The following is a 13,101-nucleotide window of genomic DNA, read 5'->3' as shown; positions in this document are numbered from 1 at the left end:
TTATATTTATACATAATTTAGGCTGGCCACTTTCGTTTTCCGGTGGTGCCACCTGGTACGTCTATATTTATTTCGGCAACTCTAGGGCGCCATTGCTTTGAAGCTGTCAAAAAGTTTTCAATTTTCCGATCTTCGCTTTTAACGCGTTTTTTCTTCGTTCTTATTTCATCTTAGTTTCCGTGTTCGTTTAATAAGTACAAAGTATCTTTAAATATATAAACAGAGCGAATTATTGGCAATAAGGGAAAGCACGCACACGTGCGTAATCTAAGCGTCATCTATTTATGCAGAATTTAGTGCATATCATCCATAGAATTAATATTTTTCTTTGATATTGGTTGGTAAGTATTTAGTTCTAAGCATGGGCTTGTAATGCAACGAGAAAAAAATTGTAAGCGTCTCCTGAAAATAACGGGACTGGAACGGCGTGCACCGAACAAGTTTTTTTTTATAAAGAGGCTCCTGCTGGTGCGCCACTGCTGTCGTCGTCTTGGACGACAAGCTCTTACGCGCACGCGTTTGTTGCTGCGTCCATTTTCCGTTATCTGCACTGGGCCGCTTGGTTGCTAATTTCGTTTTTTGCACGCACGCCACTCGCTTGCCAAAAATTCAATTGTTGCGATGACGGCGGGCACACGCATTCCTCACCACTTGAATCATGCTTAATGGCCTTTCCTCTCTCCTCCCGATATTTTCTCTTTTGCAGATTTTCACATTAACCTGTCGAAATGTCCTCGAGGGAAAAGGAGGAGATCCTAGCCAATGTGGCCTGCGTGGTTCGGGCCCTTATCACGTCCGCAAAGCCGCCGGTTGGCTTGCAATCTATCATAAGGGACTATGCCGGCATCGAGGGGGAACCAATGCCATATCGCCGACTGGGCTATCCAACCGTACAGGACATGCTCAGGGACACCAATGAGTTCAACTTTACCAAAAGCGGAAATGAAGTAAGCAGTGCAATATATTGAATTATCAAGCTGACATCTCCCATTTCTATTTCATGGTCGTTTCTTAATTGTGGCAAAAATTCTTTACGAATTACTGCAAGTTAACCCGCCTCTGCGCCGACTTCCACCCACTTTTGACGCTCTCCCACCCGCTTTGGCAGCTCCCACACCTAAGCTTGCGCTCTCGAATACAACGTTATCGTGGTCTGCTCGCATCAGTGCTGAACAATAATGCTGAAAGCAGCTAGGGTGTTTCAATTATGTCACTACCCTTATGTATACTTGTTCTATAACTGCTTTAGATTCTTTAACATCTGTATAATCTATTGAATTAGGTTTAGGCTAGTCTGTTTCAGTTTAGAGTTTAAACTACTTTTGTATTTCAAACTTTATTTGGCTGCATTATGGCCAAGCTGCCACCGCCGACGTACACAAGCGAGCTTTTTGTGAGTGGCGGGTGATACGGCTGCTTTTAGTTCGATTCGCTGGCTGAACGCATGCGGTAAGCCGCTGCTGCTGCTGCTTCCCTCGTCTCTTCTCTTCTCTCGCTCGCCTCACCTCGCCAAAGGTTACTATCCAAGGGGCAACGTGTCAACGCTTCTTCGTCTTCGACGTCAAAAGTGTAAACAAATGGCCACTTACTTAGTCTAGTTTAGTTTATTTAATCGCGCCCATTTACTCGCGAAAAGGGGATGTGTGGCTTTCCCTGAGCTTTGCTTTTGCAGATGAAGCGCTTTTATAAATGCAGCTATAAACAAAAGTGCCAGTGCCAGTGCCAGCAATTTAAACTTTTATTTCGCGGAGCTTCTGTGTGGCTCGCCTGTGTGTGCGATTGCATGGTGAAAGTGAACGAACGTTGGCCATCGTGCGATTGTCTATCCGTTTGCATTACTCTTGAACTTTTTGCGAATTATTCTTGTTTCCATTTTGGTTTTCCGCACCTGGCATTCGCTCACCTGTGGGCGAAAGTGGGCCTGTGGGCGGTCGCTTCCGGTCCTCGGGCTCGTGAGCTCTTGCCAATATGCATTCGCCGGATCAATAATCAAGCAGCCAAGAGATGCAACTGGGTGGAAATGGGAACACGAAGCGAGTGAATGAAAGCCTTGCTGATACTATAATCTCACGTCTGGCAATTGCAATAAAATATATGCAGCTCTCTCTGTACTATTATCACGTCTTGGTATTAAGTGCCTTGCCCATATCCAGGCCTGGTTGCCCAATTAGAACTCTGACCCCCTAAACAAACCAGCCCGCATTCAGTGAATCATTCAACTGGGAGCATAAACAAAAAATTCAACTGAAAGTCGCTCGGCTAGGAATTTCTAAACAATTACAACGAGCTCGAGTTTATTTGAGGGGCTCTCGGGTGTAGAATAGCTGTCTCAGCAGCTTTATAGGGCAGATCGGGTTACCCAAAGACGAAAACTGACCAAGCGCATCGGCTTTCGCTTCCGAGACACTAACACAACCTTGGCGGAATTGTATCCACTTGAATTGGAATTTCTGAAATAACTCTCTGTTCTGTTTTCCATTTAGATATTCATCAGCGCCAAGTACAGCGCGAAAACGGCACACATTGAGTCTATGGTCAGAGGCCAAAAAAAGAGCAAGTCCAAGCAGATATCTAAACCGACTTGCCAAGTCGCGAAACCAAGGCCCAACTTCCACAACAGAGGCCCGACTTCGAACTACCAAAGGACTCTGCCATCGATTGTGAATCGTCCTTCTCCCGTTCACCATCCGCTGTTGAATCGCCCTCAGCCCGCACGGCCTCCACTAGTGGATTTCCCTCTACCCGTATATCAGCCAACTGTGAATCGTCCTCCATCGAACCTAGCTCCGATTGTGAGTCGCCCTCCGCCTGCACAGGCTGAAGATCGAGATCGCCAGATTCAACAAGATCGCCAGGCTCCCCTCAGGGCGGTCAACAGCCCACAAAAACCTCCAGCTGCGCAGGAGCGCAGTCTTCAGCAGCTTCCCAACAGTCTGTTGCAGGAGATTCAGAAAAAAATAGAAACAGTTCTGCAGCCAAGGATCGAAGACAGTCTGTTGCAGGAGATTCAGAAAAAAGTAGAAACAGATCTGCAGGCAAGGATCGAAGCTCAGCTACAGGCACGTTTCGACAAGAAGTTGCAAGCGTATAGGGAGCAGCACGAGATCAAACTCCGGGAGCAAGCTTCAGTTTTGGAGAAACTGCGGAAAGAGCGCCAGGAGCAAGAGCGACGCGAGAAAGAAAAGCTGGAACAGGAGAAGTTGGAACGGGAAAAGCAACTGAAGGATAGAGAGCTGAAGGAAAAGGAACTAAGAGAGCTGGAGAGGAGGGAAAAGGAACGCCAAGACCAGGAGCTTAGGGAAAAGGAGCGTAGGGAAAAGGAGCGTCGCGAAAGGGATCGCCAAGACCAGGAGCGTTGGGAATTGGAGCGCCAATACCAGAAGATAATTGAAAAGAGTCGCCAAGACCAGGAGCGCAAAGACCAAGAGCGTTGGGAAAAGCAGCGCCAAGACCAGGAGAGAAGGGAAAAGGTGCGAAAGGAAAAGGATCGCCAAGAACAGGAACGAAGGGAAAAAGATCGCCAAGACCAGGAGCAAAGGGAAAAGGAGCGCCACAAACAGGAACAAAGGGAAAAGGAGCGCCACGCACCGGAAAGGAGGAAACCTGATTCTAAGGATCTTGATATACAGATAGACGTTATCAAATATCAGATTGAGGATCCGAAAACCATGCGATCGGCCAAGGTAGACCAGGAGAAGATCCTGATAAGCATTCCCAATGGCAAGAATGGTCAGAGCCACGCTCAAAGCAATGGGCAAAGTAAGCCCCCGCTGCGTGCCATCCTGGGCAACAGTGCTCCGCTGCGCAACAATAATCCCACAACGGCAATGTCCACTTCTTATAAGCGACCGATGCATCCCCGCATACCTTATCCCGGACAGGGGCGTTCTGGGATGTCTGTTAATCACAGACTCAAGCAGAAGCCACCCACTGAAGAATCGATACCCAGTCCCAAGTCCATGCCGATCACACCACCCATATCACCGGAGAGCGCCAAGGTAACTCAAGCGGCGGCTGCGCCCCAAGTGGATGTTCTCCGGGTGCAGGCCACTCAGCCGCCCAAGGACAGCAGACCAGAGAAGCAAATATCGATAACGGCCTTCTCGCCGGACACCGATTCGGATCATGTCGCGATGTTGAAACAGTATTGCCTGGCCAACCAGTTCGATGAACCCGTCTACAATTACTTTAAAACGCCGTCGGCTTCGAAGCTACACTGCTCGGTGCGGATCCAGGGCGAGGTATACAGCACCTATCCGGAGACGTTTGCCACTGAGATGGAGGCACGCAAGCGCACCGCCCTCGTCGCCATCGACCGCATCAAGCACGCCGAGGTGCGCAAGAAGTTGGCAGCCTGCACCATCACCGACGAAGATTTCATAGACTCTCTGTACGAGGAGTTGCAGAAGTTCCCGCACGGTATCCTGGGTCACAAGATGGAGGTGTGGTATAGCGAGACCTTCCGCCGCCACCTGCCTAGCCACTGGTATGACCTCGTCGTCGAGTCGAAGAAGATTCGTGTGGAGCACGGCATAAATCCCCGGACTATAATATTTGCCAACGCGCCTGGTTCCCCAGAGCCGGTTCGCATCACTCCGCCAACCGTTATGCCAGAGCTGGAGCTGCCTTGGCAACCGAATGACAGTGGATCCAATGACTGGAACATGTACATCAGCCATTGCGATTCCACCAAGCAGGTGTGGGCCCGTCTCATCGATGACATCGCCAGCTTTGACGAACTTACCACCCACATGGGCCGGCATATGGCTGTGCCGCTCTTCAGACAGCAAGTAGAAACCCCAGCCGAAGGGGACCTTTACCTGGTAGAGATCCGCGAAGGATGGAATCGCGTCCGAGTCCTCTCCGTGGACAGAGAGCAGCGCTCCTGTCGCTGCCACTTTGTGGACTTTGGTGACATGGCTCAGTTCCAGTTCAACGATCTGTACAAGTGTCCACCTCAGTTCTTGGTGCTGCCGGCCCAAGCCATTTGCCTTAGCATGTATGCGCTGGACAAGTTCGAGGACCATCCCCACGCCCTGCCGGTGCTGATGGCAGAACTGGATGGCCAGACGGTTGTGGCTCGGGTTCTGACCACGCCGAAGCAGTTCAAGGAGTTGGGCGGTGCTGCCCAGGGGCTGGTCGAGAAGAACAAGCGCAAGGCATGCCTGGTGGCCACGCTGTATGACACCTCAACCGCGGAGGACATTCATCTGAACGATCTGGTGGCTGCTAGGATAACCAAGAGCACCCCGGCCCCTTCTCTGAACGACGAAAAAATGGTGGTGAAGACCTCGCCGGTCCTTGTGTCGCACATTACCGATGACGGAGACTTGATGGTCTTGCTCCGCAACGACGACCTCAAGTTTGTGGAGCGCAGCATTGCCACCACAGTGGCCGATCTGGGCGAGAAGGACAGGGTGCGCTTCTCGGATCTCCTGCACGATCGCCACGTCTTCGTGTGCGACGAGTCCGGGGATGGATCCAAGCAGTGGTACCGCGGGCGACTTGTGTCCAAGCCCACGAATCCGGAGGAGGAGACCTTCGACGTCTTCTACGTGGACGACGGCCGGCAGCGAAAGACGCACATCTCCAACATCTATCGCCTGGAGGCGAACAACCGCGCACTTGCTACTTATCCGCCGCAAGCGCTGCTGGTTGGACTCCACGATGTCCCCGATATGTCGGGTCAGTTGCTTCCACGTCTTCGTGGACTGTTGCCGCCCCGCTGCGAAGCTCTGGTAGGTGTCGCCACTTTTCGAAGAGTATCCACTAATGGGGTTTCATTTTTAGCTCAAAGTCGTGGTGAAGGATGGTGCCAAACCCCTGGTGAACTTGTTCATTCGTGGAAACGATCCGGAATCGATGTACATGTGCGTGAACATTGGCCTTCGGCTGGAGTTCGAGATGCAGAGGTGAGTGTGCTGCGCTGGGATGTACTGCTTCATCGACTCATTATACATATATATGTATGCCATTATGGTTTATGTCACTTACACGCATACCTATCAAGATCCTAACCTACCGCCATCTGATACGATCCCTTTGGTTTATGCTAAGTCTCTATTAGTGCTTTCGAAAACTGGAATTGACTTGCTAGGCTAGGCTATCGCTATACCATATTACCAATCGACGCTAACAAAATACTCAACAAAATATGAAAACAATCCTACTGTAAGCTTATCCTTAAGTCATTCACATCTCTGTATATATTACTAAAATATACTCATGGGTTATCATTCAACTACGATAAGTCCGAAAGAATGCGAGTTTTTGATGCCTTAAAACCTGCCCCGCCCCCCCCAAACATCCGACCCTCCACCCGATCCCGCAATCCCCCCATCCCCAGCTCCACGCGACCAGAAAACTACGACGATCTTCTCCCGAGACGCAACAGTTTGAGCTCCGTGGTGTCTAGCCAGAGTAGCGGCAGCGACCTGCTTGCCATTACTCCTCCAGTGACGCCACAAAGAGCATCCACCCGCGGGGCTGCCACCACCTTTTCGACTGGCCTGCTCAAAGATTACGAGGCAATCCCAGCTATTGGGGCGTTCTTTGAAGTGCGCGTCTCGCTCTCCATTAATCCTGGCCATTTTGCGGTGAGTCTTCTGAATAACCTGACTTTGATTACATCTTTGGAGTAATTCAAACCCACCCACTTACCACCACCGTAGGTTCAACCTTACAAATGCTACAATCAACTGCAGTGTTTGATGAAGGAGCTGCAGGCACACTGCCAAGGAACCATGGCCAAGGGGGTGGAGCCCTCGCAACTGGCCATCGGCGAGGCCTATGCTGCCCCGGACACCGGTGGCGTCTACCATCGGTAAGGATTCTCACAACCACCTACATTTTTGCTATAATATCCTCACAAACATCCTACAGAGTAAATATTCGAAAGATTTACGATGAAATCATCCATGTCCGGTTCGTGGATGTCGGGGATGATGGTGTTGTGGCCTGTGAGCAACTAAAGACCCTCCCGGCGGAGCTAAGACTACTGCCCAAGATGGGGCTGGCTGCTCAACTATATGGTAACTACTTCAGTTTTTGGCATGGATCCTGTTTGAAACTAGGAATCTCTTTCCTTCAGGCATCAAACTGGAAGATGTTGTGTGGAGCCAGGACAACTGTGTGCGCTTCCGCAAGCTGACGCTTGGACAGAAGTTTATTGGAATTGTGCGGGGCTCGCACAAGCAGAAGGACGGGTCACGTTCCCTTTCCCTGGAACTTGTAGACACCTCCACACCGCAGGATATTAAGCTGCACGAGATTCTCATAAACGAGAAGCACGCCCAGCCAGAAACGAAGGAAGTCTGAATTGGAATTCAAAGACGAAACGAGTTCATTTTGTTCATGTTTATGTTTGCCTATTTTAAGCCTTAGTTCTAAGTACATATAAATTATTATGACGATACATTCCGCTAGATGGAACGATTACCCTGCACTGCAAAGCGCAACAATAAACAGTAAGTTATGGACTGTGCTATCGAGAAAACGGGTGCACTTGATTGGCCGACTTGATGTTGGTCTTCACGGCCGACGGGGCCTTTCCCAACTGCTGCTGTTGCACGTTTCCGGGGCTCATGCCTGGCCCGCCCATGGGCGACGGAGCACGGATCGAGGGCGGGACCATCATACCGGGTCCGTAGTTGGTCAGCTTCAGGCCCTTGCCCATGCCGACGGCGGCGACGAGGAGCTGGGTGTCCGCCATGCTGCTTGTCTGCTGGATACCCGTTCGCGAGGAGCTCTCTATCTCCCACTCTTCGCGTGCCTTGCTAACCATGTCCAGGACGTGAGAAACCACCTTGTTGTATTGGGTGACCTGCTTCATGGCGGCGTCGTTGGTAAGGTTGGCGGCCTTTTGCTCGTTCTGCTGCATCTTCTGTTCGGTAATCGGGTCCGGACGAGTTCTCAGATAATCTGGCACAATGTCGTGCGAAAAGACAGGAACCCGGCCCTCGGTAATATTGATGAGCGTGTCGTCCCGGTCCATAGACACCATAAGGGGCAATACGGTTCGGTTTCTTAAAGGAGGGCACTGTTCCTTGGCGAGGATCTTCGCTAAGCCGGTGAGGTGGCTCGAAATAATAGCAAAGTTGTCCAGGAAAGTGGGCCAGTTGATGGTTTCGTACTCCATCTCGAGCTTCTGGATCATTGAGAGCACAGCCAATTTCAGGTCGTTTAGACGCTGGAGGACGGCATCCAGCGTCATTTCAAAGAGTTTTTCATCGCGCTGCATCTTATTAGGGTTTACTTGATTCTAGAATAGTAATTATAACAATTTTTCAATAATTTCTCGTCTTCCGGTTGGTGCTAAAGTGCGTTAGTGGTGGGAGTTGTCAGCTGGAATGATTCGCAGCGCCATCAGTGGGGAAAACTGAAACCACTAATCATATACTATTGAAATAAAAACATTCTTGTTAAAGTTTTTTGTAATTAAAAGTCTATATTTATAATATAACAAAAGTTTTTTTATAAAGTGCTTAAATTATAGACTCTCTTAATCAATAAAGTTAAATATATTTTATTTTTAAATCCGATATATCGGATGGGTTACAACACAGTGTGACCAGGCATAGCTCTGGATTTCTTGAAGAGGCCATCCACGGTCCTATTTACGACGGCCATTGCTGTGAAAAATTTAACGCCGTGTTTTCCATTTGAAATTTAAACTCAGAAATCTAAGAATCTCGAGTAGCGTGCACGCAACCGTTGTCAAATGTAAGCAATTTAGTTAAGTGCTTGTTTTCAACGTTCTACACAATCGCCAAGGCTTAAATGCGCGTTTTCAAGAGCCGACGTCGTCGGGAGTCTGCCCCAATATCGCCCTGTTTCTCTATCTCTTTCTCTCGCGTCGACACAGCAACTGCGGGGCATGTGTATTGGTGTGTATGTGTGTGTGTGTGAGAGTGTGAAGCTGAAAAAAAAAGGAAAATGAAAATGCAAATTTTTTTCTATCGTGGAAGCCGGTTGGTCTCCTCCGGACTTGTTCTTGGATCTGGATATCCGAACGCCGCGTAATGGGTTGAACGCATATTCCCCTCACCCGCGATCGCCCCGTCTCCGCCATCGCCACCGCTACCGCCTCCGCCTCGCTCGCGTCCACTGGCAGCCGGATCGCGCCCGGTTTACTTCTCCATCGTTTTCAGGCCCACAATGCGTACCGACCGCACCGAGCCCATCGAGCCTCTTGAAGCTGCCCCGCGTCCTCTAATCCGCCCCCGAAAAACTCTCTCTACTACTTGGCCTCTACTCTACCTTTGATATTGTTGATGTTGTAGTTTTTGTTGTTGTTTGAGATTTCTAATGCCTGTCTTTCATGTTTCTATATATAAATTGTAATATATTTGCAGCTTGTTGTGTATGTTTTTGAAAATGGTAAAGTGTGTTGTCGCGTTTTTCGCCTAAGAACGAATACGAGTAAATACAAGAGCTATATACAAAAAAATATAGAGCATATATAGCCACCACATACCGCATATCGCATACCGCCTACCGCCTGGGCAATATACGTGCGCGATTGTTGCCATCCCGTTCCCGATCCCGCTATCCCGCTCGCGATGGCGTCGCGCAGGCGCGCCGAACTGAATCCCAAACTGCACATGGACAGGCAGCCGACAGCTGCCCGCATAACAGGTACCTGAAAATTCACCATTCAACGCAACTCTAGCCTAGAACCATAGGAACCATCGCTGGGATTAGCGAAGAAGCCGGCGGACCCTGTCATAAAAGAATAATAAATACGAAGGGATTCCCAGGAAGGCGGATCAGCTGCCCAGCGACTAAGCAACGACCAATACATCCCGAATCCCGATTCCAAGTCGAAACCGAAGCTGACCTTTTCCCTCTCACACTTGCAGATCCATCATTACCAGCCGGCAAGCGACGCGAGATTGACAACGTTATGAAAAAGGCTCGTGCCAACACAACGAACGACTATTGGGACAAAAAGCTGATCGAGGCCGAGGAGAAGGACCCCAACCGCTGGCGCCACACCGGATACAAGAAGATGTACATCCAGGGCGAAAGCAGCTCTGGCGAAAGTGATCGTGAGGTGGTCCCCCGGGAGGGACGCGACGGCCGTGATGGTCGCGACGGACGTGAGGGTCGGGATGGAGCGCCGCCCTACAGTCGTTACCCACCCAGCGGACCGCCGCCTGGTCACCCGCCGCCGCGCTACGGCCGCTCCCGGTCCCCCCACTCGCGTAGCCGTTCTCGTTTACGGAAATCACCGCCGCTGTCCCCGCCATCGCGCAGGAGATCACCACCGATGCCCATGCACGGCATGGAGCGTCGCGGCGGTCCACGATCCCCACCGATGCCGCGTTCGCCCAACAGCCACGATACTATGATGCGTCGTCCCGGTAATGGCCACGGAAGGCCACGCTCGCCACCGGAACCGAGCAGCTGTTCCACGTCGTCCTTGCGCCGAAAGCCAACCGCGTCGCGATCTCCGCTAAGCCGGCGTCGATCGCCGCCCTTGCCGCCACCCTCGTCCTCGTCGTCGGGAATGGATAAGCGTGGAGGCGTTACCCACATTCTGCCGCGTTCCAAACGTCCACCCTCGCCACCGCCAAGGGTAAGTAGAGCACTTAATTGTTGGTTCCCATATTAATCTCTAATCCTTCCACAGCATTCGATGCGTTCGCGTTCAAACAGCTCCATGAGCAGCAGTTCCGATGATTCCTGCTCCTTGTGCTCTCCCAGCCATCGCCATAGGTCTCGGTAAGCACACCAATGCCAAGATATTTTGGATTTTTGTAACCCATTTCATGAATTTAGATCTCGCGGTCCTCGTTCGCCGCCTCCCAAGCCACGTGGCCACTATCGACAGGGGGCGCCGCCGCCCCCACCGCCGGAGTCACATGGCCGCATCCATGGTCGCCCTACCACGCCACCGCCCGTGCGCGGAGGAAGCAGTTCGGTATCCGCCATGGAAAAGTACCGCCAAGCTAAGATGCGGCACGAGCGCGATTCCTCGTCGGATATGCACCCAAAGATTGGACGCATAGCGCGTCACTCTCCGCCGCCGGAGGATCCGCGATTGAAGCACCGGCCGCCAGAGCCACCGGAGCCAGCAGCAGCGCCAGCGGGTGCGCCATCAACTCAAGCCAAGAAAAAGAAGAAAGAAAAGGAGGTGGGTGGTAGTGAGATTCTCTGAGATGGATTTCCATTAAAAAATATTCCTCCATTCTTAGGTGAGACCCCGCATCAAAATTGAAGGTGAGAAACGGAAAAAGCATCCGAGCGGCTCGGCAAGTGCTAGCGGAGGTAACGTGGCTAACTCCTCCTCGGACTCGGATGACTCGGGTGGATCAGATAGCGATGAAGTCGGTTCGCTGCCGACTTTTTCGGCTACGACGCGTTTGACGCTTTCGGAGCGTTTCGGCAAAATGGCGCAGTGGAGCATCGACCGGAGCAATATGGAAAACATGCGCATCACCAAAGACTCCACCGGTGGGGCACTGAAGGTGATGATCGAAGAGGGTCTGGAGTCGCCACCGCGCCGATACTCGTATTCGCCGGCACCGGTCGGGCATTTTCCGGAGGAGTTGGCCACCACAGCACCGACGGGTATGCTGTCGTGGGACGATGTTCGCGTCCGTTATGACTACTACAAAAATCGTGGTTATCTGAGAGACTTGGACCTTAAGGTAATTCATCCAAATCATTGTATTAGTTTCGAAAAATAATAATGTATCTTCTTTGTTTTTAGGATTATATCAAGTGGGAGGAGTGGTGGTATAAATACCAGGAGTGGTTAAAACAGGAACGCTACTATGAGTACTGGGATCGTAGCCAGCAATTGCGTAGACGACGCAAGAAGCTGCCGGTCACTCAGCGCTTGAATTAAAGAGCACTCTTGACATTCACCGCATCTCTCGCATTGTACTGCACCTTTCTCCTCACTCATCTTATTTTTTTTATTTTCTTTTTTCGTTTGTGTTACTTCCTCTATTCATTCTCTATTCTATTCTATCATCTTCTGTACATTGAAAATGTATAATACTGCATTTGCCAGCTTATATATTTTATGACTAATAGTAGCCATCAGCCAAGCACTGATCGCTGGGCTCGATTTTTCGCCTAGAGATTATATTAACACTGAACTTTGTAAGTTGTGTTGTGTGCATGCTGTTACATGCAAAGCAGACACTTAGACACTTGTAAACTTATTAAATAACAATATAAATTGAACTGAATGTTTTTCTGGGCGGGATCACTTTTAAACTTTCAGCCATTTCAACATATTTTATCGATTGATCGATAATTTTATCGATATTTTATATTTTATTCATCCGATTCTGCAGCGGGATATTTTAAGATCTCTATGGACACCCTGCGAAGCCCACATCTCTGCCAATATTCATCCGATTCTCAAGCGGGATATTTTAAACGATTTGTGGATCGATTCCCCATCGATCTGCATCAAAACATGAGAAAAATATATTGTTTAGATTTCTTGTCAAATTTCCTGGGGGTCCCCTTCAAAAATGTTGAAAATGCATGGGAGCTTATTATGACACCCTGCGAAGCCCATATCTTTGCCAATTTTCATCCGATTCCCAAGCGGGATGTTTTAAACGATTTGTGGATCAATTCCCCATCGATCTGCCTCAAAACATGATGGCAAAATATTTTTTTCGATTTTTTGTCAAATTTCCTGGGGGACCCCTTCAAAAATGTTGAAAATGCATGGGAGCTCTCTATGGCACTCTGCGAAGCCCATATCTCTGCCAATGAACATTCTATACTCAAGCTGGATATTTTAAACGATTTGTGAATCGATTCTTTATATATCTGGACCACAATTTTGTTGTTCACTGTATCATTAGGCATAAGATTTTCGGCAAAACTTCTACACTCTACATACATAGGTCCGCCATCTATGAAAGCTTTTCGGAGTCATGTGTTTTGTCTCCCAGTTAAAGCTTTTCAAGGTCGACCGTTTTTGAAAAGTAAACTCCCAGGATGAGACATTAGGAGGAGTATGGCGCGGATGGTGAGGAATAAGGATTTAGAGGGGAGGGGTGGCTGGGCTCCACCCAACCGGATGTCAATGCTGTGATGTGCACGCAGCGTTTATTTGACGGCATATAA

At 49.8% G+C, this 13,101-nt stretch overlaps 3 protein-coding genes across 7 annotated transcripts; 2 read left to right on the top strand and 1 right to left on the bottom strand.

The window, feature by feature from the left end:
- Positions 1-111: 111 nt before the first annotated feature.
- tapas lies at positions 112-7,495 on the top strand. Of its 4 annotated transcripts, XM_043211114.2 has the most exons (8): positions 112-341; positions 707-947; positions 2,484-5,738; positions 5,791-5,912; positions 6,347-6,596; positions 6,672-6,823; positions 6,883-7,031; positions 7,091-7,495. In XM_043211114.2, the coding sequence occupies exons 2-8, from the start codon at positions 729-731 to the stop codon at positions 7,315-7,317; spliced, it is 4,374 nt and encodes a 1,457-aa protein (XP_043067049.1). In that variant the 5' UTR covers positions 112-341; positions 707-728; the 3' UTR covers positions 7,318-7,495. The 4 variants fall into 4 exon arrangements, with proteins under 4 accessions (XP_043067049.1, XP_070134125.1, XP_070134123.1 ...); XM_070278022.1 differs by lacking the exons at positions 112-341; positions 707-947 and adding an exon at positions 1,432-1,515; XM_070278023.1 differs by lacking the exons at positions 112-341; positions 707-947 and adding an exon at positions 1,472-1,569.
- On the bottom strand, positions 7,342-8,333 carry MED8 (mediator complex subunit 8). The gene has a single exon (XM_017238283.3). It carries the CDS (start codon positions 8,237-8,239, stop codon positions 7,484-7,486), a length of 756 nt encoding a protein of 251 aa, XP_017093772.1. The 5' UTR covers positions 8,240-8,333; the 3' UTR covers positions 7,342-7,483.
- A 241-nt stretch (positions 8,334-8,574) lies between these two features.
- LOC108123306 (basic salivary proline-rich protein 1) lies at positions 8,575-12,198 on the top strand. 2 transcript variants are annotated; one of them, XM_017238446.3, is made up of 7 exons: positions 8,588-8,721; positions 9,354-9,636; positions 9,861-10,579; positions 10,634-10,725; positions 10,783-11,137; positions 11,199-11,654; positions 11,717-12,198. In XM_017238446.3, the coding sequence occupies exons 2-7, from the start codon at positions 9,561-9,563 to the stop codon at positions 11,852-11,854; spliced, it is 1,836 nt and encodes a 611-aa protein (XP_017093935.2). In that variant the 5' UTR covers positions 8,588-8,721; positions 9,354-9,560; the 3' UTR covers positions 11,855-12,198. The 2 variants fall into 2 exon arrangements, with proteins under 2 accessions (XP_017093936.2, XP_017093935.2); XM_017238447.3 differs by lacking the exon at positions 9,354-9,636 and having other exon boundaries at positions 8,575-8,721.
- The last annotated feature ends 903 nt before the right edge of the window (positions 12,199-13,101 follow it).

This window comes from Drosophila bipectinata, chromosome 2R, assembly GCF_030179905.1.
Source record: "Drosophila bipectinata strain 14024-0381.07 chromosome 2R, DbipHiC1v2, whole genome shotgun sequence".
In the NCBI taxonomy this organism is placed as follows: Eukaryota; Metazoa; Arthropoda; class Insecta; order Diptera; family Drosophilidae; genus Drosophila; species Drosophila bipectinata.
Note: the sequence above shows the minus strand (reverse complement) of the source record. Positions and strands in the feature narration are given on the sequence as shown.

Excerpts from the sequence above, each read along its gene's own strand:
- tapas (XM_043211114.2), top strand. The coding sequence starts at position 729 with ATGTCCTCGAGGGAAAAGGAGGAGATCCTAGCCAATGTGGCCTGCGTG. Across the intron at positions 948-2,483 it reads TTACCAAAAGCGGAAATGAA|ATATTCATCAGCGCCAAGTA; the intron begins GTAAGCAGTGCA and ends TTTTCCATTTAG. Across the intron at positions 5,739-5,790 it reads CGCCCCGCTGCGAAGCTCTG|CTCAAAGTCGTGGTGAAGGA; the intron begins GTAGGTGTCGCC and ends TTTCATTTTTAG.
- MED8 (XM_017238283.3), bottom strand. The coding sequence starts at position 8,239 with ATGCAGCGCGATGAAAAACTCTTTGAAATGACGCTGGATGCCGTCCTC.
- LOC108123306 (XM_017238446.3), top strand. The coding sequence starts at position 9,561 with ATGGCGTCGCGCAGGCGCGCCGAACTGAATCCCAAACTGCACATGGAC. Across the intron at positions 9,637-9,860 it reads GACAGCTGCCCGCATAACAG|ATCCATCATTACCAGCCGGC; the intron begins GTACCTGAAAAT and ends TCACACTTGCAG. Across the intron at positions 11,655-11,716 it reads TGAGAGACTTGGACCTTAAG|GATTATATCAAGTGGGAGGA; the intron begins GTAATTCATCCA and ends CTTTGTTTTTAG.